Here is a 23888-nt window from a genome sequence, read left to right on the forward strand (position 1 = left end):
AGGCAACAAAAAAAATTGCTTCAGAGTTTTAGAGAAATATGTTTTGAGGAGCTTCAAGATGGCGGAAGAGTAAGATGTGGAGATCACCTTCCTCCCCACAAATACATCAGAAATACATCTACATGTGGAACGACTCCTACAGAACACCTACTGAACACTGGCAGAAGACCTCAGACCTCCCAAAACGCAAGAAACTCCCCTGTACCTGGGGAGAGCAAAAGAAAAAAGAAAAAACAGAGACAAAGAATAGGAACAGGACCTGCACCAGTGGGAGGGAGCTGTGAAGGAGGAAAGGTTTCCACACACTAGGAAGCCCCTTCGCGGGCGGAGACTGTGGGTGGCGGAGGGGGGGAGGTTTCAGAGCCACGGAGGAGAGCGCAGCAACAGGGGTGCGGAAGGCACAGCGGAGAGATTCCCGCAGAGAGGATTGGAGCCGACCGGCACTCACCAGCCCGAGAGGTGTGTCTGCTCACCTGCTGGGACGGGTCGGAGCTGGGAGCTGAGGCTCCGGCTTCGGAGGTCGGACCTCTGGGAGAGGACTGGGGTTGGCTGTGTGAACAGAGCCTAAAAAGGGCTAGTGTGCCACAGCTAGCTGGGAGAGAGTCCAGGAAAAAGTCTGGAGCTGCCGAAGAGGCAAGAGACTTTTTCTTGCCTCTTTGTTTCCTGGCGTGCGAGGACAGGGGATTAAGAGCGCCACCTAAACAAGCTCCAGAGACGGGCCCGAGTGGCGGCTACCAGCGCGGACCCCAGAGACGGGCATGAGACTCTAAGACTGCTGCTGCAGCCACCAAGAATCCTGTGTGCAAGCACAGGTCACTCTCCACACCTCCCCTCCCAGGAGCCTGTGCAGCCTGCCACTGCCAGGGTCCCGTGATCCAGGGACAACTTCCCCGGGAGAACACAAGGCGCACCTCAGGCTGGTGCAACGTCACGCCGGCCTCTGCCACTGCAAGCTCGACCCACATCCGTACCCCTCCCTCCCCCTGGCCTGAGTGAGCCAGAGACCCAGAATCAGCTGCTCCTTTAACCCCACACTGTCGGAGCAAAGAACAGATGCCCTCAGGTGACCTACACACAGAGGCGGGTCCAAATCCAAAGCTGAACACTGGGACCTGTGCAAACAAAGAAGAGAAAGGGAAGTCTCGCCCAGCAGCCTCAGGAGCAGAGGATTAAATCTCCATAGTCAACTTGATGTACCCTGTGTCTCTGGAATATCTGAATAGACAATGAATCATCCTAAATGGAGGAGGTGGACTTTGGAAACAACGGTATATATTTTTTTCCCCTTTTTCTCTTTTTGTGAGTGTGTATGTGTATCCTTCTGTGTGTGATTTTGTCTGTATAGCTTTGCATTTACCATTTGTCCTAGGGTTCTCTCCATTTTTTTTTAATTACTTAAAAAAATTTTTTTTCTTAATAATTATTTCTTATTTTCATAACTTATTTTATTTTACTTTATTTTATTTTACTTTATCTTCTTTCTTTCTTTTCTCCCTTTTATTCTGAGCCGTGTGGAGGACAGGCTCTTGGTGCTCCAGCAAAGCGTCAGGGCTGTGCCACTGAGGTGGGAGAGCCAAGTTCAGGACACTGGTCCACAAGAGACCTCCCAGCTCCACGTAATATCAAATGGTGAAAATCTCCCAGAGATCTCCATCTCAACGCCAAGACCCAGCTCCACTCAACAACCAGCAAGCTACAGTTCTGGACACCCTATGCCAAACAACTAGCAAGACAGGAACACAACCCCATCCATTAGCACAGAGGCTGTCTAAAATCATAATAAGGCCACAAACACCCCAAAACACACTGCCAGACGTGGACCTGCCCACCAGAAGGACAAGATCCAGCCTCATCCACCAGAACACAGGCACTAGTCCCCGCCATGAGGAAGCCTACACAACCCACTGAACCAACCCTAGCTACTGGGGAAGGACACCAAAAACAACGGAAATTACGAACCTGCAGCCTGCGAAAAGGAGACACCAAACACAGAAAGTTAAGCAAAATGAGAAGTCAGAGAAGCACACAGCAGATGAAGGAGCAAGGCAAAAACCCACCAGACCAAACAAATGAAAAGGAAATAGGCAGTCTACGTGAAACAGAATTCAGAATAATGATAGTAAAGATGATCCAAAATCTTGGAAATAGAAGGGAAAAAATACAAGAAACGTTTAACAAGGACCTAGAAGAACTAAAGAGCAAACAAACAGAGATGAACAGCACAATAAATGAAATTAAAAATCCTCTAGAAGGGATCAAGAGCAGAATAACTGAGGCAGAAGAATGTATAAGTGACCTGGAAGATAAAATAGTGGAAATTACTACTGCAGAGCAGAATAACGAAAAAAGAATGAAAAGAATTGAGGACAGTCTCAGAGACCTCTGGGACAACATTAAATGCACCAACATTCGAATTATAGGGGTTCCAGAAGAAAAAGAGAAAACAGAAAGGGACTGAGAAAATATTTGAAGAGATTATAGTTGAAAACTTCCCTAATATGGGAAAGGAAATAGTTAATCAACTCCAGGAAGCACAGAGAGTCCCATACAGGATAAATACAAGGAGAAACACACTAAGACACATATTAATCAAACTATCAAAAATTAAATACAAAAAACAAATATTAAAAGCAGCAAGGGAAAAACAACAATTAACACATAAGGGAATCCGCATAAGGTTAACAGCTGATCTTTCAGCAGAAACTGCAAGCCAGAAAGGAGTGGCAGGACATATTTAAAGTGATGAATGAGAAAAACCTACAACCAAGATTACTCTACCCATCAAGGATCTCATTCAGATTTGATGGAGAAATTAAAAGCTTTACAAATAAGCAAAAGCTAAGAGAATTCAGCACCACCAAAACAGCTTTACAACAAATGCTAAAGGAACTTCTCTAGGCAGGAAACATAAGAGAAGGAAAAAACCTACAATAATAAACCCAAAACAATTAAGCAAATGGGAAAAGGAACATACATATTGATAATTACCTTAAATGTAAATGGATTAAATGCTCCAACCAAAAGACATAGACTGGCTGAATGGATACAAAAACAAGACCCGTATATATGCTGTCTACAAGAGACCCACTTCAGACCTAGGGAAACATACAGACTGAAAGTGAGGGGATGGAAAAAGATATTCTATGCAAATGGAAATCAAAAGAAAGCTGGAGTAGCAATTCTCATATCAGACAAAATACACTTTAAAACAAAGACTGTTACAAGAGACAAAGAAGGGCACTATAATGATCAAGGGATCAATCCAAGAAGAAGATATAACAATTATCAATATTTATGCACCCAACATAGGAGCACCTCAATACATAAGGCAAATACTAACAGCCATAAAAGGGGAAATTGACAGTAACACATTCATAGTAGGGGACTTTAACACCCCACTTTCACCAATGGACAGGTCATCCAAAATGAAAATAAATAAGGAAACACAAGCTTTAAATGATACATTAAACGAGATGGACTTAATTGATATTTATAGGACATTCCATCCAAAAACAACAGAATACATATTCTTCTCAAGTGCTCATGGAACATTCTCCAGGATAGATCATATCTTGGGTCACAAATCAAGCTTTGGTAAACTTAAGAAAATTGAAATTGTATCAAGTATCTTTTCCGACCACAACACTAGGAGACTAGAATCAATTACAGGAAAAAAATCTGTAAGAAATAAAAACACATGGAGGCTAAACAACCCATTACTTAATAATGAAGAGATCACTGAAGAAATCAAAGAGGAAATAAAAAAATACCTAGAAACAAATGACAATGAAAACACAACGACTCCAAACGTATGGGATGCAGCAAAAGCAGTTCTAAGAGGGAAGTTTATAGCTATACAAGCCTACTTTAAGAAATAAGAAACATCTCAAATAAACAACCAAACCTTACACCTAAAGCAATTAGAGAAAAAAGAACAAAAAAACCCCCAAAACTAGCAGAAGGAAAGAAATCATAAAGATCAGATCAGAAATAAATGAAAAAGAAATGAAGGAAATGATAGCAAAGATCAATAAAACTAAAAGCTGGTTCTTTGAGAAGATAAAATTGATAAACCACTAGCCAAACTTATCAGGAAAAAGTGGGAGAAGACTCAAATCAGTAGAATTAGAAATGAAAAAGGAGAAGTAACAACTGACACTGCAGAAATACAAAGGATCATGAGAGATTACTACAAGCAACTCTATGCCAATAAAATGAACAACCTGGAAGAAATGGACAAATTCTTAGAAATGCACAACGTGCCAAGACTGAATCAGGAAGAAACAGAAAATATGAACAGACCAATCACAAGCACTGAAATTGAAACTGTGATTAAAAATCTTCCAACAAACAAAAGCCCAGGACCAGATGGCTTCACAGGCGAATTCTATCAAACATTTAGAGAAGAGCTAACATCTGTCTTTCTCAAACTCTTCCAAAATATAGCAGAGGGAAGAAAACTCCCAAACTCATTCTACGAGGCCACCATCACTCTGATACCAAAACCAGACAAAGATGTCACAAAGAAAGAAAACTACAGGCCAATATCACTGATGAACATAGATGCAAAAATCCTCAACAAAATACTAGCAAAGAGAATCCAACACCACATTAAAAGGATCATACATTATGATCAAGTGGGGTTTATCCCAGGAATGCAAGGATTCTTCAATATATGCAAATCAGTCAACATGATACACCATATTAACAAATTGAAGGAGGAAAACCACATGATCTTCTCAATAGATGCAAAGAAAGCTTTTGACAAAATTCAACACCCATATATGATAAAAACCCTGCAGAAAGTAGGCATAGAGGGAACTTTGCTCAACATAATAAAGGCCATATATGACAAATCCACAGCCAACATCGTCCTCAATGGTGAAAAACTGAAAGCATTTCCACTAAGATCAGGAACAAAACAAGGCTGCCCACTCTCACCACTATTATTCAACATAGTTTTAGAAGTTTTAGCCACAGCAATCAGAGAAGGAAAAGAAATAAAAGGAATCCAAATCGGAAAAGAAGAAGTAAAGCTGTCACTGTTTGCAGATGACATGATACTATACATAGAGAGTCCTAAAGATGCTACCAGAAAACTACTAGAGCTATTCAATGAATTTGGCAAAGTAGCAGGATACAAAATTAATGCACAGAAATCTCTTTCATTGCTATACACTAGTGATGAAAAATCTGAAAGTGAAATTAAGAAAACAGTCCCATTTACCATTGCAACAAAAATAATAAAATAGGAATAAACCTACCTAAGGAGACAAAAGACCTGTATGCAGAAAATTATAAGACACTGATGAAAGAAATTAAAGATGATACAAATAGATGGAGAGATATACCATGTTCTTGGATTGGAAGAATCAACATTGTGAAAATGACTCTACTACCCAAAGCAATCTACAGATTCAATGCAATCCCTATCAATCTACCACTGGCATTTTTCACAGAACTAGGACAAAAAATTTCACAATTTGTATGGAAACACAAAAGACCCCGAATAGCCAAAGCAATCTTGAGAAAGAAAAACGGAGCTGGAGGAATCAGGCTCCCTGACTTCAGACTATACTACAAAGCTACAGTAATGAAGACAGTATGGTACTGGCACAAAAACAGAAATACAGATCAATGGAACAGTATAGAAAGCCCAGAGATAAACTCACGCACATATGGTCACCTTATCTTTGATAAAGGAGGCAAGAATATACAGTGGAGAAAAGACAGCCTCTTCAATAATGGTGCTGTGAAAACTGGACAACTACATGTAAAAGAATGAAATTAGAACACTCCCTAACATGATACACAAAAATAAACTAAAAATGGATTAAAGACCTAAATGAAAGGCCAGAGACCATCAAACTCTTAGAGGAAAACATAGGCAGAACACTCTATGACATAAATCACAGCAAGATCCTTTTTAACCCATCTGCTGGAGAAATTAAACAAAAATAAACAAGTGGGACCTAATGAAACTTCAAAACTTTTGCACAGCAAAGGAAACCATAAACAAGACGAAAAGACAACCCTCAGAATGGGAGAAAATATTTGCAAATTAAGCAACTGACAAAGGATTAATCTCCAAAACACAAGCAACTCATGCTGCTCAATATCAGAAAAACAAAGAACCCAATCCAAAAATGTGCAGAAGACCTAAATAGACATTTCTCCAAAGAAGATATACAGATTGCCAACAAACACATGAAAGAATGCTCAACATCATTAATCATTAGAGAAATGCAAATCAAAACTACAATGAGATATCATCTCATACCAGTGAGAATGGCCATCATCAAAAAATATAGAAACAATAAATGCTGGAGAGGGTGTGGAGAAAAGGGAACCCTCTTGCACTGTTGGTGGGAATATAAATTGATACAGCCACTATGGAGAACAGTATGGAGGTCCCCTAAAAAACTAAAAATAGAACTACCATATGACCCAGCAATCCCACTACTGGCCATATACCCTGAGAAAACCATAATTCAAAAAGAGTCATGTACCACAATGTTTATTGCAGCTCTATTTACAATAGCCAGGACATGGAAGCAACCTAAGTGTCCATGAATAGATGAATGGATAAAGATGTGGCACATACATACAATGGGATATTACTCAGCCATAAAAAGGAATGAAACTGAGTTATCTGTAGTAAGGTGGATGGAGCTAGAGACTGTCATACAGAGTGAAGGAAGTCAGAAAGAGAAAAACAAATACCACATGCTAACACATATATATGAAATCTAAAAAAAAAAAAGAAGAAAAAATGGTCAGAAGAACCTAGGGGCAAGATGGGAATAAAGATGCAGACCTACTAGAGAATGGACTTGAGGATACGGGGAGGGGACAGGGTAAGCTGGGACAAAGTGAGAGAGTGGCATGGACATATATACACCTCCAAACGTAAAATAGATAGCTAGTGGGAAGGAGCCGCATAGCACAGGGAGATCAGCTTGGTGCTTTGTGACCACCTGGAGGGGTGGGATAGGGAGGGTGGGAGGGAGGGAGATGCAAGAGGGAGGAGATATGGGGACATATGTATATTATAACTGATTCACTTTGTTATAAAGTGGAAACTGACCCACCATTGTAAAGCAATTATACTCTAATAAAGATGTTAAGAAAAAAAAGAAATATGTTTTGCAGTTTTCATAGTCTCAAAAGAATCTTAATTATATAAATTATGATATCCACATTAAGTGTTCTTAGGAATACTATCATACTTTAGAGATTGACGACTTTAAAAATATTTTGTTATATATTAGATAACCTAAGGAAACATTTCCAGTGAAGCAGGTGCATATTACATAGTTTGCATTTTTAGAACACATAGGGGAGACCAGGGTGTTTTAAAAGATAAGGGAACTAACAATTCCAGTAACATCATCACTATTTGAATTAGGATCAAACACTAGACAAGTTAGTGCTAATCAGATGTTTCTCTGACCTATAGAAAATGATTCAACCCTCCCACGTCCAGTTACGAGAGAAAAAATTAACGAGTTGGTTAATTATTATTGTTTTCTCCAGGTTTGGGGATGTTCTCTCTAGATTCTCAAGTCAGATGGATTTGTTGCATACTTCTATATTAGTACTCATCATATTACATCATGGATATTTTATATCTGCACACATACATCCCTAGTGCTTAACACAGTGCCTGGCACTTAGTCACACTTTATTGGTTAAATGAATTAAAGACTATACCACAAGGAGTTCTGCTGTCACTGATATTAACAGTGTTAAGATAGATGATTTCTCAATATGCTGGCACCATGCAAATAACTTTTCTACAAACTATCCAAGGAGGCATTAGATGGATGAAGTTGTCTTTCAGAGTGAGGAAGGTACTGTGTTGAAATTTCCTAAGGTGACCAATTACCTTAGATTTTAATTACTTCTTAATAAATGGTTTTAATAATAAACTTGCACTATTAAAACCCACTATTATTTTGAGATAATCTACTGTTAGGAGTAAAGATTAAAGAGGCCTTCAATAAGTGGTGCTGGAAAAACTGGACAGCTGCATGTAAAAGAATGAAATTAGAACACTCCCTAACATAATACACAAAAATAAACTCAAAATGGATTAAAGACCTAAATGTAAGGCCTGACACTATAAAACTCTTAGAGGAAAACACAGGTAGGACATTCTTTGACATAAATCGCAGCAAGATCTTTTTTAATCCACCTCCTAGAGTAATGAAAATAAAGACAAAAATAAACAAATGGGATCTAATTAAATTTAAAAGCTTTTGCACAGCAAAGGAAACCATAAACAATACAATAAGACAACCCTCAGAATGGGAGAAAATATTTGCAAATGAAGCAACCAACAAAGGATTAATCTCCAAAATATACAAACAGCTCATGCAGCTCAATATCAAAAAAACAAACAGCCCAATTAAAAAATGGGCAGAAGATCTAAATAGACATTTCTCCAACAAAGACATAAGATGGCCAAAAAGCACATGAAAAGATGCTCAACATCACTAATTATTAGAGAAATGCAAATCAGAACTACAATGAGGTATCACCTCACACTGGTCAGAATGGCCATTGTCAAAAAATCTACAAACAGTAGAGATGCTGGAGAGCATGCGGAAAAAAGGAAACCCTTTTACACTGTTTGTTGATGGGAATATAAATTGGTACAGTTTCTATGGAGAACAGTATGGAGGTTCCTTAAGAAACTAAAAATAGAACTACCATGTGACCCAGCATTCCCACTCCTGGGCATACATCCAGAGAAAACCGTAATTCAAAAAGATACATGCACCCCAATATTCACTGCAGCACTATTGACAACAGTCAGGACATGGAAGCAACTTAAATGTCCAACAGAGGAATGGATAAAGAAGATGTGGTACATTTATACAATGGAATATTACTCAGCCATAAAAAAGAACAAAATAATGCCATTTGCAGCAACATGGATGGACCTAGAAATTGTCATACTGAGTGAAGTAAGTCAGATGCAGAAAGACAAATATCATATGATATCACTTATATGTGGAATCTAAAAAAAGGGTACAAATGAACTTATTTACAGAACAGAAGTAGAGTCACAGATGTAGAAAACAAATTTATGGTTACCAGGACATAAGGGGGGGATGGATAAATTGGGAAATTAGGACTGACATACACACTATTATATATAAAATAGATAACTAATAAGAACTTGCACTTGTATAGTGCAGGGAACTCTACTCAGTACTCTGTAATGGTGTATATGGGAAAAGAATCTAAAAAAAAAAAAAGTGGATATATGTATGTGTATACTGATTCACTTCGCTATACACCTGAAACTAGCAACATTGTAAATCTTACAATGTTACTATACTTCAAAAAAAATTGAAAAAATAAAGTTCTACAACTCTTAAGAAGAATATCAACACAACTAAAGGAAAATTGGTAAAGGATATCAATATGTTTATATTAAGTTTTTAATTCAAAATATACTATAAATATATGTAAATATGTTCAATTTCAGAGTTAAGAAAAATAAAAGTAACAATTAGAAAAAAAAATTAAAGAGGTCCTTAAACCATCACTTCTCTGTAGCCCATCTATGGGGCATTAAGATGTTCTATAGATGATCTACTGCTGTGAGAATGGTTAGATTAAAACACCAAAGATAGTATTTTTCACACAAGAAGCCAGGAAGATGTTTTTCCTTTAGAAACAAAGGAGTTTTAACATATAATTCTAATGCAGATAAGTGTCTTTAAGAAAGAATACCTGGAAGAGGGAAGTGGAGATTTCTCTCGATTGTTAGTGTATAAAATATACACTACCTATACACATGTCTGACCTCTCCAGGCCTGAGGCATACATTATATCTAAAAGTATTTTGACTTATGCCTCAAAGTAAATGAGTACCAGCCTCTCCATCTAAGGGTACTTATTGTTTGGGGCCTGTGCATTGTGTACAAGCATTTGTGCTGCCTCTTCTTGACTTTTATTTTCATGGCTGATAGAAGAGAACTGCTTCAACTTCTTCTCCTTAAAACCAGGCCCCAGCCCTACCCCAAATTCCACATTCCAGCTGAGCTGATCTATTGAAAATACTGAATGTTTTGTGTCCTCTCTCATAGCCTTTTGGTACCTTTGCCCGCAGAGAGTCCTCTCCACTCCTTTGTTTGCTGTTTCCTCTCCTTAGGACAGTCTCCCACCCATGGATGCCCATGATCTAATTCCTGTCCACACTTCAAGACCTGATTTAGCTGGAAACTGCTATAGAAGCCATCCCCAGCCCTTCCAGACTGAGTTGTTTCCTTTTATCAGTGCTCCTGGAGAACCTGTGCAGAACTGTCCATTCACTTCTTGTTTTTCTCCCTTTTAACAGTGTCACTCTTGATGACAGAGCCAGTGTCTGATTCATTATCATACCTCCAGCAATACAAAAGCAAGGAGGCAGGCAGCATGGAGAAAGAGCTAAGATTTTGGAGTTGTTGAGGCTGTAGAGTTTAGAATTAGTGTTACTTTAGGCAAGTTTAGAGAGATTTCTCTATGACTTGGTTTCATAATCTGTAAAACAGATATAATACTGTCTACTTTGCAGCATTCTTAATAAGTACTCAAATATGTACTTGGTGCCGTTTTTAAGCACTTTACATGCATCATCTCATTTATTCCTCAGCACAATCCAATGAGGTAGGTAGTGTTATTATTCATATTCTATAGTTAAGGAAACTGAAACATATCAATAGAAAGATTAAGTAACTTGCCCACAAATACCTGGCTAATAAGGGCATAGCCCGGACTTGAACCTGGGCAGTCTGACTCCAGAACTCTTATAAGCTCTGTACTGCATTTCACTTTCTTTCATAACTTCTGGAGTGTGGTTCAAGTAACTGGATTGAGTTGCCAATTCTACTAGATAACATAAGGATTGTATTTGAGGATCTTCATCTGCATGTATTTTCAGCTTTCAGAAAGTCTCACAAGGCAGTACTTCTGCTTTCTATTTAGAGTATATTTAAAGTAAATTGTATAGATTCAAAAACTATTGTAATAAGGACAAGTCCTTCTTAAAATGTGTTTTCAAGGTATGTTATTCCAATTTAAAGAGCAATATTAAATATTTAGAATAATTACAGATTCTTGCCTTAACCTGTAAGTCTTTCTCATAGGCCTTAATACATAAACATATCAAATTCTTGCTTCACTTCTGGTCTGACCTTGGTACTAAATGCTCTCATGTGAGATATTACCTCCCTAGGCTTCCAAAGCATCCTAGTGTGTCTAGGAGGCCCCAACCTTACTCAGACAGGAAGCCAAATCCCTCTGCTTTCAGCCCTCTTTATTCCCTTCGTCAATATATTTTTTCTAAAAATCTATGTCCACAGTTGTTTGTTCTTATTTCTGTTTGCAGAAAAAGATTATCTCCCAACAGATCTACAGATAAGAGATTAAACAAACTCTGCTAAGAATCAAAACTCCTCTTAACATTAAAATTCTCAGTTCTAAACAGTCCCTCTTCTATTTCAAAACATAGCAATTCAACTTTTCTTGAAGGGATCAGAGAGTTGTGGTGGGTCTTGAATGTGCAGTGTTTAGACTTCATCCTGTAGTCACTGGAAAGGTACTGATGATACAGAAGCATGGTATAAAAAGCTTTATGAAGATCTAGCTGGCAGGTTTCAGGAGGGATTTAGAAGAGAGTTAAGAGAATTGAGACTGCAAGGGAACAGATAGTTGCAATATTGCAGATGTAGGGTGTTCTCACTTGGGGAGGGGCAGAGAGAACGCAGAGGGCTGCTTTTGAAAAAGAATATGAGGCAAGAATCCATGCACTGTCTGATAAAGGATAAAGGAATCCAGGGGAAGATGGAACAGGAAGAGCAAGGGGTTTCTCTGTTGTAAAACCAAAGAAAGGATGATATAAACAGAGATGGGGAGAGCTGATTTGGGCAGCAGGTATGGGAAGTGGTTTAGGGTGCTAGACAGGAGACGAGGAGGAGGAGGAGTAATTCAACTACAGACTGTTTCATGTAAGGGCATTACATATGCATCTTATATGTTACATATAAAATTTTTTTTGAGTTGAAAATTAATATATTCTAAAAACCCCAAAGTCTTATTCTTTTTTTTTTTCAAATAATTTTTTTTTGACGTGGACCATTTTTTAAAGTCTTTATTGAATTTGTTACAATATTGCTTCTGTTTTATCTTGTGGTGTTTGTTTTGGCTGTGAGGCATGTGGGATCTTAGTTCCCTGACCAGGATCGAACCTGCACCCCCTGCATTGGAAGGCGAAGTCTTAACCACTGGACTGCCAGGGAAGTCCCCCACCCTGAAAGTCTTATTCTTAAATTCTGTTTCTCCTAAGTAATTTCCAAATCATAAAAAACATGAGTCATTATTTTTTTAAAAATAGGACATCTAATTTAGTCATATAAGAAAACTGAAAATGCTTTTTGAATATCCAGCAAATATTGAGACACTTAGCATAACACTTCTTTCTAGAAATGACATGTTTAACAAATGATCCCTCAAATGCTCCATTTGCCTTAAAATAGTCCTTTCAAAGTATGTTCTCTGCCTAGTGAATGAATGAATGAATGAATGAATAAGAATATATAGCTAGTGGGCAGTTATTTTTAAACTGTATAAAGGTGATCAAAAATAAAGATGTCAACTTTGGAGCTATCCACATATTAGTGACAATTCGTCAAGAAAAACTCTGAGGGAGTGAGAACCAATACAGAAGAGCACAGGGTCTAGGAATATATCTTGTATTACAGCCAAATTTAAGGTATAGAGAGAAGAGTGAGAACCAAGGAAGAAGGTTGGGTAGTGTCACAGAAATGAGAGGGTGCAAAGAATAAAGGGTGGACTATGGTGGTAAATGCAATAGAACAGGGTTCCCCAATCCCTGGGCCACGGACTGATAACAGTCCGTGGCCTGTTAGGAAATGGGCAGCACAGTAGGAGGTGAGCGCTGGTGAGCGAGCAAAGCTTCATCTGTATTTACAACCGCTCCCCATTGCTTGCATTATTGCCTGAGCTCCGCCTCCTGTCAGATCAGTGGTGGCATCAGATTCTCATAGGAGTGTGGACCCTACTGTGAACTGTGCATGCGAGGGATCTAGATTGCACACTCCTCATGAGAATCTAATGCCTGATGATCTGAGGTGGAGCTGAGGCTGTGATGCTAGCACTGAGGAGCGGCTGCAAATACAGATTATCATTAGCAGAGAGGTTTAACTGCACAGAGACCATAATAAATCAATTGCTTGCAGACTCATATCAAAACCCTATCAGTGAGGGGACTTCCCTGGTGGCGCAGTAGACTCCATGCTCCCAATGCAGGGGGCCCAGGTTTGATCCCTGGTCAGGGAACTAGATCCCACATGCATGCTGTAACTAGGAGTTCACATGCCACAACTAAGGAGGCTGCCTGCCACAACTAAGACCCCAAGCAACCAAATAAATAAATATTAAAAAAAAAAAACAACCCTATCAGTGAGTGGTAAGTGAAAACAAGCTCAGGGCTCCCACTGATTCTGCATAATGGTGAGTTGTGTAATTATTTCATTATATATTACAATGTAATAATAATAGAAATAAAGTGCACAATAAATGTAATGCACTGGAATCATCCCGAAACCATCCCCCGCCCCAACCTGTCCGTGGAAAAATTGTCTTCCACGAAACTGGTCCCTGGTGCCAAAAAGGTTGGTGACTGCTGCGATAGAAGATCTGGGAGAAGGAGGGCTAGAAAAAATTGCTGTGTGTGCATTCTAGTGGAAAAGCCAGTGAGTAGGAGAGGATGGAAACTGTGCTAAAAACAACACTGGATATAGGCATAAAGAAAGTGTGTGACACAGTTGGGCTTTTGGCATTTGTTCCACACCCACAATTATAACGTTGGTTTGATTCACAAATGCAGGTAATTGCAGATCAGCCTTCACCTTCATTCTGCACCCTGATGATATATATAGTTTGCTTAAATTCTCAGTGCAGCTGACCATGTATCATTGTGCCAATCACAATTCAGGAACCTTTCTTTATTTGCCAGGTATTGTTTGAGTTTGAAAAAATAAAATCAAGTGACGCAAGTAGCTTTTCAGTGGCCATATTGTTTGCCAAAGCTATGATTGGATAAGGTCCAGTAATACCTTTAGGATAGGTCCAGTAAAAAGGCAATGTGTATTTTATACCAACAAACACATGAAGGGATGCTCAACATCACTAATCATTAGAGAAATGCAAATCAAAACTACAGTGAGATGTCATCTCACACCAGTCAGAATGGCCATCATCAAAAAATCTACAAACAGTAATTGCTGGAGAGGGTGTGGAGAAAAGGGAACACTCTTGCACTGTTGGTGGGAATATAAATTAATACAGCCACTATGGAGAACAGTATGGAGGGTCCTTAAAAAACTAAAAGTAGAACTACCATATGACCCAGCAATCCCACTACTGGGCATACACCCTGATAAAACCATAATTCAAAAATAGTCATGTACCACAATGTTCATTGCTGCTCTATTTACAATAGCCAGGACATGGAAGCAACCTAAGTGTCCATTGACAGATGAATGGATAAAGAAGATGTGGCACATATATACAATGGAATATTACTCAGCCATAAAAAGAAACGAAATTGAGTTATTTATAATGAGGTGGATGGAACTAGAGACTTTCATACAGAGTGAAGTAAGTCGGAAAGAGGAAAACAAATACCGTATGCTAACACAAATATATGGAATCTAAAAAAAAAAAAAAAAAGGTTCTGAAGAACCTGGGGGCAGGACAGGAATAAAGATGCAGACGTAGAGAATGGACTTGAGGACACAGGGAGGTGGAAGCGTAAGCTGGGACGAAGTGAGAGAGTGGCATGTACATATATACACTACCAAATGTAAGATAGCTAGTGGGAAGGAGCCGCATAGCACAGGGAGATCAGCTCGGTGCTTTGTGTCCACCTAGAGGGGTGGGATAGGGAGGGTGGGAGGGAGACGCAAGAGGGAGGAGATATGGGGATATATGTATATGTATAGCTGATTCATTTTGTTATACAGCAGAAACTAGCACACCCTTGTAAAGCAATTATACTCCAATAAAGATATTTTTTTTAAAAGGCAGTGTGTATTTTGAAAGAAACTCCTAGAAAAATCACATGATTTCATAGCTTTAATTGACCTTAGAAATCAGAGCCCAGTCCTTCATTTACCGTGAGAAAAATTTAATGCCAAAGGAGGTCAAATGACCTGCCCAAGCTCACCAAACCTAGTTATTGGCAAAGCTAGAACCAGAAAGCAAGTGTAATTCTTTTTCCCAGTGCCCTCATTTTATAAGCCATGCCACCTTCACATGAATTCACAGAACCCCCAGTTGCCAACAGTTTTAGCTCTAACATAGTCTAAAAATACCTTTTTTCTGTATACACCAATCTAGTTACAATATGCAAGTACCTTTAGTGTCTGAGATGTTCTGAAATGAACATTTTCTGTATTCCAAACTGAGTGTTGGTAAGGAAAATTTTAATCAAATATTTAACATCAGGTGTTTAAAACAAATTAGTTCAGTTGAACAACTTCCCAGACTTTATCTGCCTGTTGTTCAGTTTCACTGGTTAGAAACTAGAAAACACTTTACCTTTCCCATGAGGACTTTGAAATGACTTTAATGATTAATACAATTCACATTTAAGAATGAATATTTTTTTTAATACACATCATTTTACAGTGAGACAGTATATGTAACATTAGCTCAAGTTCTTGTTAGGGACCCTCTCCATCTTTGTCCTTGACAAGTAAAACAATTCCCTAAAGACATTAATAACATATGACAATTTTTTAACTGCTCTGTAAACTGTGGCAGCCACTAAGTCATCCCATGCACAGATGCTTACTGCTAATGGCAGGAACACTATCTGATGTGGGTTTGGTTTTCATCAGTATTTACAGTTTAGATTTCATTTTATTTTTCACAAGACCATTTCATTTCACTTCCAGCTAACATTTAACAACACCTTAGCAAAACAACCCAAATTTGATCCAATACATATCCACAACACACACACACACACACACACACACACACACACACTACAGTCCTTTTGCAAATGTTGGATACCTGCAGATAAAATAGTCACCCAATACTCGTTATATTCTTGAAGATTCATCGCTCAGGCCTATCTGAAAAGAAGGAAGTCCCACATAAGTGTTATAGTAACAAAGAAGACAGTTTAGAATAAGAGCTAATTTATTTTCCAGTTATTTTTTAGGACTCCTAAGATTTTCAGCAGTTCACTGCTTAGGTGGTTATGAGGTTACACAGGCCAAGAGAACATGCAGAAGAGCCAGGTAGGTTCTGGCAGATACCATCCTTCGAGAGCTTCGGGTAGGCCAGGGGAGGTAGACACAAGGCTGGGAGGGGCACAGGGTTGTTATACATTAGGCTGGAGTCCAGGGAAATCAGGTAAGGCCAAGCATAGGTGTCAAGAGCCATGGTTCTAGGTAATCAAGACCCAGAGTCCGGGAAGTCAGAGCAAGTTGAAAAGAAAGGTTCTGGAGAACAAGTAATAGTTTGTTCTTCCTGCTATGTGTGGCCGTCAGAGGTCCCTGATTATTGATTGCCACTAGAAAGAGGTCAGAAGTCTGCTCAGGAATTCTGCTTCTCCCTGAAGTAGAGGAGCCAGGATTACTTAGTGCACAGAATTTTGCCATGTTAGACCACAGATTACTGGCTTCCCTCTTTCAAACTATACTGGTAGCCTTGAAAGGAAGTTACTGACTATATATAACTGTCATATTCTTGATACGCCAGTCACAGCTAACAAGATTTAAATCTGTGATATGTATACATATTACAAGGAAATAAAAATAATGAAATCACAGTATAGTTGGTAGGTGAGTCCATCATTTCACAAGTTGTGTTATCTTGGGCAGTTTATGTAACTTGTTGATTCTCATTTTCTTCACTTATAACTCAAGATTTAATGCCATACAATATACCAAACACTAATCAAACTAAAACACTAATCTCTGGGCCATAGTCAATACCTGATATAAATTACTTCCATTAATTCACTTATTCTTTTGTTAGCCACCGGATACTTACAAGGACCTTACTATGGGCCATTCTGGATTCTAGATTCTGGAAAGAGGGTGGTGAGCCAGCAAGATGTCCTTGTCCTCAGGCAGCGTGCAAGCTCACCCCCTCCCTCTGTTTATCTACATAGGACAATTACCCGCTTTCTTCTTTGCAGAGTAATAACATATTTGAGAACATGGTAGTAAAGAAACCTACAAATAGCCATGATCCACGGTGTAGATCACTTAAATATCAGAAAAATACCTTGTCTCATTTCAAATTCTGACAAATCAGATCATGGCAGATTAAATTCACTACTTCAAGTTATCCAAGACTATTAAATACAGTGTTAAACCTCAGTGGTTCACATATGTGTATTTGCAATATCTGCTCAAACGTCTGATTCATTTTATTAAGAACTACTTTACTGCATTTTTTTTTTCTTTTTTTGCGGTACGCGGGCCTCTCACTGTTGTGGCCTCTCCCGCTGCGGAGCACAGGCTCCGGACACGCAGGCCCAGCGGCCATGGCTCACGGGCCCAGCCCCTCCGCGGCATGTGGGATCTTCCCAGACCGGGGCACGAACCCGCGTCCCCTGCATCGGCAGGTGGACTCTCAACCACTGCGCCACCAGGGAAGCCCTACTTTACTGCATTTTATATACCTTGGTGGATTCTCCTATTACCTAGAAGCAAGTTTTTGACTATTCCATTTGTGAAATACAGACACTAGCTGAAAAATTGTCTCTCAGAAAAATTAAAAGCCACATTCACATACAAAAAGTAATCTTTTCTTATTCACATGCTTCATTTTGTTGAATATCTCCTTTCACTATCCCCATACCACAAAAGTAAATATAGTTAGGGCTTCAGTATTTTTTGTTCAAAAGACTAAAGATTGAGCTTCAACTCTCTCTATGGCTTAAGATATTCAGCAGCTCATGAGGTTAAAGGGCTGTGAAATTTTAAGAAAATCCCTTCCAAAGTGCATAAAAGAGGAGCAAGGGGGCTCAAGGTAAGAGGTTGTGAAGATACCAGAAGGATTGGAGGTTGGGAGATGGGTGAGGGGAACCTAACTGAAGGAGGCTTCTCACATCGGTCCCCTGCTGGGCTCTGCTCAGCAAGAGATAATCCTCCTCATTTTCCCTAGGGCAGAGCTGTACAGTAGGGAGTGAGATGAAGTTGATCCTTCAGTACATGGATGAGAGAAATGACAGCTTTCTAGGCCTTTCTGAAAGGGGCTTCAATCTCATTATTTTATAACGTATCATTATTTGTTTGAAGTATTTAGATGTCCACAGTCAATTAATTGTTCTAGTGTACCCAATGACAAGTATGTATTGTCATGTATTGTAATACAATCAAGTATTGTTCATCCTTTCAGATCATCCATAAGGTTATATCTCTCCCTCGATACATGAGTATATGTCAAATTTTCTGTATCTTTAAAAGATATATAGGCATCAGAGCTTGGCGTACACACACACACACACACAAATATATATACACACAATATGGCTCTTTGACTCAGGTAAGAAGGGCATCTGTTCTGTGCCTTCTGTTTCAGAGAATCTCTCTGCCCTTCCTCTGACTACAGCCCTTTGCACAAGACAAAGAATCCAAGAACTAAATGACTGTGCCTACCCAGAGCCTGAACCATGCCCCCATGCCTTCTCTGGTTACCTGGAATTCCAGACTTCTCCACCCAAAAGGCCCTGAGCCTGCTTCAGCTTCTTCCCCAGTCCCTAGGCATGGATTGTTCTGCACCCCTAGGCCCAAGGGAGGCCCAAGAGGCAGCTGTTTGCTATGGATCTGATATGGATGTGTGAATAGATGTGGCCACCTGCATCCTCTTGAGACCTCTCACCTTGTGGGATGGAGCTGGAGATGGGAAGAGAAGGGTGGGGGAGCTGGGCTGTGGGCTGTAGACCAGGCTTTTCCAGGATCTCCACTTTTTAAACATGAAGCTCCAAGGTTATCAAAGAGTTTTAAATTTTAACTTTGTCTGAAGACATATTTTAATAAGGTGGGAGAAAAGAACATACTTTATTTGAAGATACTATGCTTTATAACTTGATGTGTTGTATATGGGCCTTTATTTGTACTCTTCTTCAAGTCCCACAAATGTTAGGGGAAGGGACTGTATATACATACATACACATATATTAGAGTTAATTTTCTCTAACATTTCTGGTATGCAAATTTCCAAGAGGATCACAAAAAAAATCTCTAAACTTTATAAGGTGTGCTTCAGACTGTGACTTCATAGTGAGTCCACATTACTTTGGATTGCTTTTCCCAACATGTCTCAGCAAAAGATTATACAACCTGACTAAACAAAGCCTCATTCCCACACAGCTCCACCTTCCTTACTTGGCAAAGATGTAATCTGGTAACAACACCCTTTAAAGACCATCATTCCAGCCACATTCAAAGGAACTAGCCATTAGGACTCGAAACATTTGTTTCATTTTGCTTTTTAACTTGAATTCTATATCTAACCACTGGGCAGGTAGAACCAATGAAAGAAAAAATCTCTAAAGGAATGACATACTTTAAACTTTTCTTCCCACTCTTTCTCTCCAATTTTTTTTTCATCAAATCTTTTCAAATTAAAGAAACAAAACTAAGAAACCAAAATAGAAACAAAGTTGAACCCTATGGGATCATTCTGATATTTATCTCCCTAATACTTCCAGGCCATAATAATAATACATTTGTAAATATTTACTGAGAACCCTCTACAGCCCTAGGGTATGCTCCTAGCTGATGGTAGTCAAGGGATGTATGTATAACACAGTGTGGAAAATACCGCATAAGAAATGCTAGGCAATCTCCAATAAGTGGTGCTGGGAAAACTGGACAGCTACATGTAAAAGAATGAAATTAGAACACTCTCTAACGCCATACACAAAAATAAACTCAAAATGGATTAAAGACCTAAATGTAAGGCCAGACACTATAAAACTCTTAGAGGAAAACAGGCAGAACACTCTATGACATAAATCCCAGCAAGATCCTTTTTGACCCACCTCCTAGAGAAATGGAAATAAAAACAAAAATAAACAAATGGGACCTTATGAAACTTAAAAGCTTTTGCACAGCAAAGGAAACCATAAACAAGACCAAAAGACAACCCTCAGAATGGGAGAAAATATTTGCAAATGAAGCAATTGACATAGGATTAATCTCCAAAATTTACAAGCAGCTCAGTATCAAAAAAACAAACAACCCAATCCAAAAATGGGCAGAAGACCTAAATAGAAATTTCTCCAAAGAAGATATACAGATTGCCAACAAACACATGAAAAAATGCTCAACATCATTAATCATTAGAGAAATGCAAATCAAAACTACAGTGAGATGTCATCTCACACCAGTCAGAATGGCATCATCAAAAAATCTACAAACAATAAAAGCTGGAGAGGGTGTGGAGAAAAGGGAACCCTCCTGCACTGTTGGTAGGAATGTAAGTTGATACAGCCACTATGGAGAACAGTATGGAGGTTCCTTACAAAACTAAAAATAGAACTACGATACAACCTAGCAATCCCACTACTGGGCATATACCCTGAGAAAACCATAATTCAAAAGGAGTCATGTACCACAATGTTCATTGCAACTGTATTTACAATAGCCAGGACATGGAAGCAACCTAAGTGTCCATCGACCGATGAATGGATAAAGAAGATGTGGCACATATATACAATGGAATATTACTCAGCCATAAAAAGAAATGAAATTGAGTCATTTGTAGTGAGGCGGATGGACCTAGAGTCTGTCATACAGAGTGAAGTAAGTCAGAAAGAGAAAAACAAATACTGTATGCTAACACAAATATATGGAATCTAAAAAAAAAAAAAAAGTGGTCATGAAGAACCTAGGGGCAGGACGGGAATAAAGACGCAGACCTACTAGAGAATGGACTTGAGGACATGAGGAGGGGGAAGGATAAGCTGGGACAAAGTGAGAGAGTAGCATGTACATATATACACTACCAAATGTAAAACCGATAGGTAGTGGTAAGCAGCCACGTAGAACAGGGAGATCAGCTCAGTGCTCTGTGACCACCTAGAGGGGTGGGATAGGGAGGGTGGGAGGGAGGGAGATGCAAGAGGGAGGAGATATGGGGATATATGTATATGTATAGCTGATTCACTTTGTTATACAGCAGAAACTAACACACCATTGTAAAGCAATTATACTCCAATAAAGATGTTTAAAAAAAAAGACTGCTTAATTCCAATTTTATTTTATATTAGGCCATATTTTTCTTTAAAAATAAAATGTACATGTTATTTGCCAGTTGGAAAAAAACCTAAAAAACAAAACAAACAAACAAAAAGAAACGCTAGGCAAGGGGAAAGAGTTTTAATATGAGTTAAGGGGCAGAAAGGATTATTTTACCTTAGTCAGTGTGTAGGAATTGAATATATTTGGTGAAAAGGCAAAAGGGCATTTCATAATTGCATTTTAATTTAGGGCATTCTGTAATATTCTGAGTTTAAATATTGAAAATATCAAAGCACCTTGCTTTCACATATCCAGGCCACTTAAGATTTACCAACTGCCTAAAGTAATCTGAAACAGAGATCATGAATAAAGGGAAGGAGGAACAGAGAAAGGTGGGGCATTGATTTTCAGGGTATTACTGTCAAAAAGTGATGACTTTTTAAGAAAAGTACTGTCTGTAAAATGCATTGAAATTTTCATGGCAAATGTATCTTCTCTTTGGTTATTGATATTCAGTGGTGTACAGGCAACAACATCTGATTTCCTAACAGTAACTCCAGTGAGTCATTAAATTACTATAGCCATATGTGGCATAAGTGACGAATTGACCCCATGATACACACCCGGTGTGTCATAGCTGATGACGCTCAAGGTAGGCTATGCATAAGTCATAAGATTCCTCAACATACAGCTCCTTGGAATTAAGTCACCCTGGTGGCATTCACTACATTCCATATTGTCAGAAAACAAGCATACAGGCATAGTCATAAATTACTGAGGCCTAATTTTAATTATTCAAACCATTTTCAAGTCATAGTGAAAGTTCTGAATCACAAATATGGTCCACAGATTACAATTTGGGAAATATCACTGTAGGCGTTAAGTTTGCTGAATTGGACTGAAGTTGCAACATCAGAAATCGTGCTTCAGCAAGGATACAAAATGTAATGCAGGAAAACGTTTGGGGTTTTTTGTTGTTTTGTTTAAATTTATCTAATTTTGAAACATCCAAACTGAATCTTCTTAGGTATGGTACAATATATAATCAATTATGGCAAAATGTTTTTAGAAGAGAAACTATGGTGAAATTGGGATGTGTACAGAAATTATGCTGTTGGCATTAGAATTACAGAGGGAGGGAGAAAATTTGAGCTGAGCCAAGCATGTCCCATCTCAGGTCGCTGCACTTGCTCTTACCGCTGCATGGAACACTCGTCCTTAGGATATCGGCCATAGATAGTTTGATGCAGCCTTCCAGTTTCTGACTAAATGTTGCCTTCATCAAAGAGATCACTGACTACTCTATACAAACTAGCAACACTTTTGCATCACTCTTTACCCTCTTCCTCTGGCTGTTATTTTCTTCTTAACATGTATCAACATCCATACCTCACATATTTTTTTTTTTGGTTTCTGTTTGTTTGTTTGCTTCTTCTCTCTAGAATATGTTCTTTGAAGACAAGGAATATGTTTTGTTTATTACTATATTCCCAGCATTATATCCATGACACATAGGTACTCAAAAAACTTTTCTTGAGGAAATAAATGGATGAATTGCTAGCTCTTTGTAGGTCAAGATTAATTACATGTAGCAGTTCCCACTATTAAATATGGTAAATCACTATTTAAATATAGTAAATTATATATTTACTTTAGGGAAGAGAAATGCATCCAAATACATGAAATATTCAACAGAACAAAACTCACAAAATACTCAAAAGCAAGAAGAGATAAACAGTATATACAAATCTACAGAACCAAATACTGATAGCTGAAGTCTCTCAGAGTTGAATTTGCTTACTAGGTTACTCAGTAACAGATGACTAACAGAACTGTTAACTCAACAGCTTCCTAGCATATGGTTTAAAAGTATATGCAATTTCAACAAATGGTGCTGAGATAACTGGATACCTACATGAAAAAGAATGAAGTTAGACACCCACTTCATACCATATACAAACATTAATCAAAAATGGATCCTAGACCTGAAGTTAAAAGCTAAAATTATAAAACTCTTAGAAAAAAAACATAAAAGCAAACCTTTGTAACCTTAGCTTAAGCAATATTTTCTTGGATATGATTCCAAAAGAGTAAGCAACAAAAGAAAAAATAGACAAATTAGACCTCCTCAAAATTAAAACAATTTGTGCTTCAAAAGAAGCTGACAAAAAAGTGAAGAGACAACCCACAGAATGGAAGAAAATATTTGTAAATCATATATCTGACAAACAATTTATATCTAGAATATATAAATAACTCTTAAAACTCAATAATAAAATAAACAAATAACACAATAAAAAATGGTCAAAGGATGTGAATATACATTTCTCCAGGGAAGATATACAAATGGCCAATAAGCTCATGAAAAGATGATCAACATCAGTAATCCTTAGGGAAAGGCAAATCAAAACCATAATGAGATACTACTTCATACCCACCAGATGGCAATAACAAGGATTGGCAAAGATGCAGAGAAATTGGAATGCTTATACTTGCTGATGGGAATATAAACTGCGGTAGCCACTTTGGAAATAGTTTGGCAGTTTCTCAAAATGTTAAACATAGAATTACCGTATGACCAACAATTCTACAGCAAGG

General features: G+C 38.4%; 1 protein-coding gene across 15 annotated transcripts in view; it reads left to right on the plus strand.

Moving 5' to 3' along the window:
* The window catches only part of LOC149748554 (uncharacterized), a 230834-nt gene that overhangs the window by 21339 nt on the left and 185607 nt on the right, over positions 1-23888 (plus strand). Inside the window, exon 4 of one of the 15 annotated variants that reach the window (XM_089916605.1) lies at positions 3-23888. This exon is cut by the window's right edge and continues 7630 nt beyond it. The exons of the other annotated variants lie outside the window; for them this stretch is intronic. Within the exon in view, the coding sequence (XP_089772731.1) occupies positions 3-73 (71 nt within the window). The 3' untranslated portion in view covers positions 74-23888. The remainder of the gene's footprint in view (positions 1-2) is intronic. 15 annotated transcript variants of the gene reach the window in all.

Source organism: Delphinapterus leucas, chromosome 8 (genome assembly GCF_059928025.1).
Source record: "Delphinapterus leucas isolate spDelLeu-1000000601 "Yukka" chromosome 8, BTC_Dleu_Yukka2, whole genome shotgun sequence".
Taxonomy (NCBI): domain Eukaryota; kingdom Metazoa; phylum Chordata; class Mammalia; order Artiodactyla; family Monodontidae; genus Delphinapterus; species Delphinapterus leucas.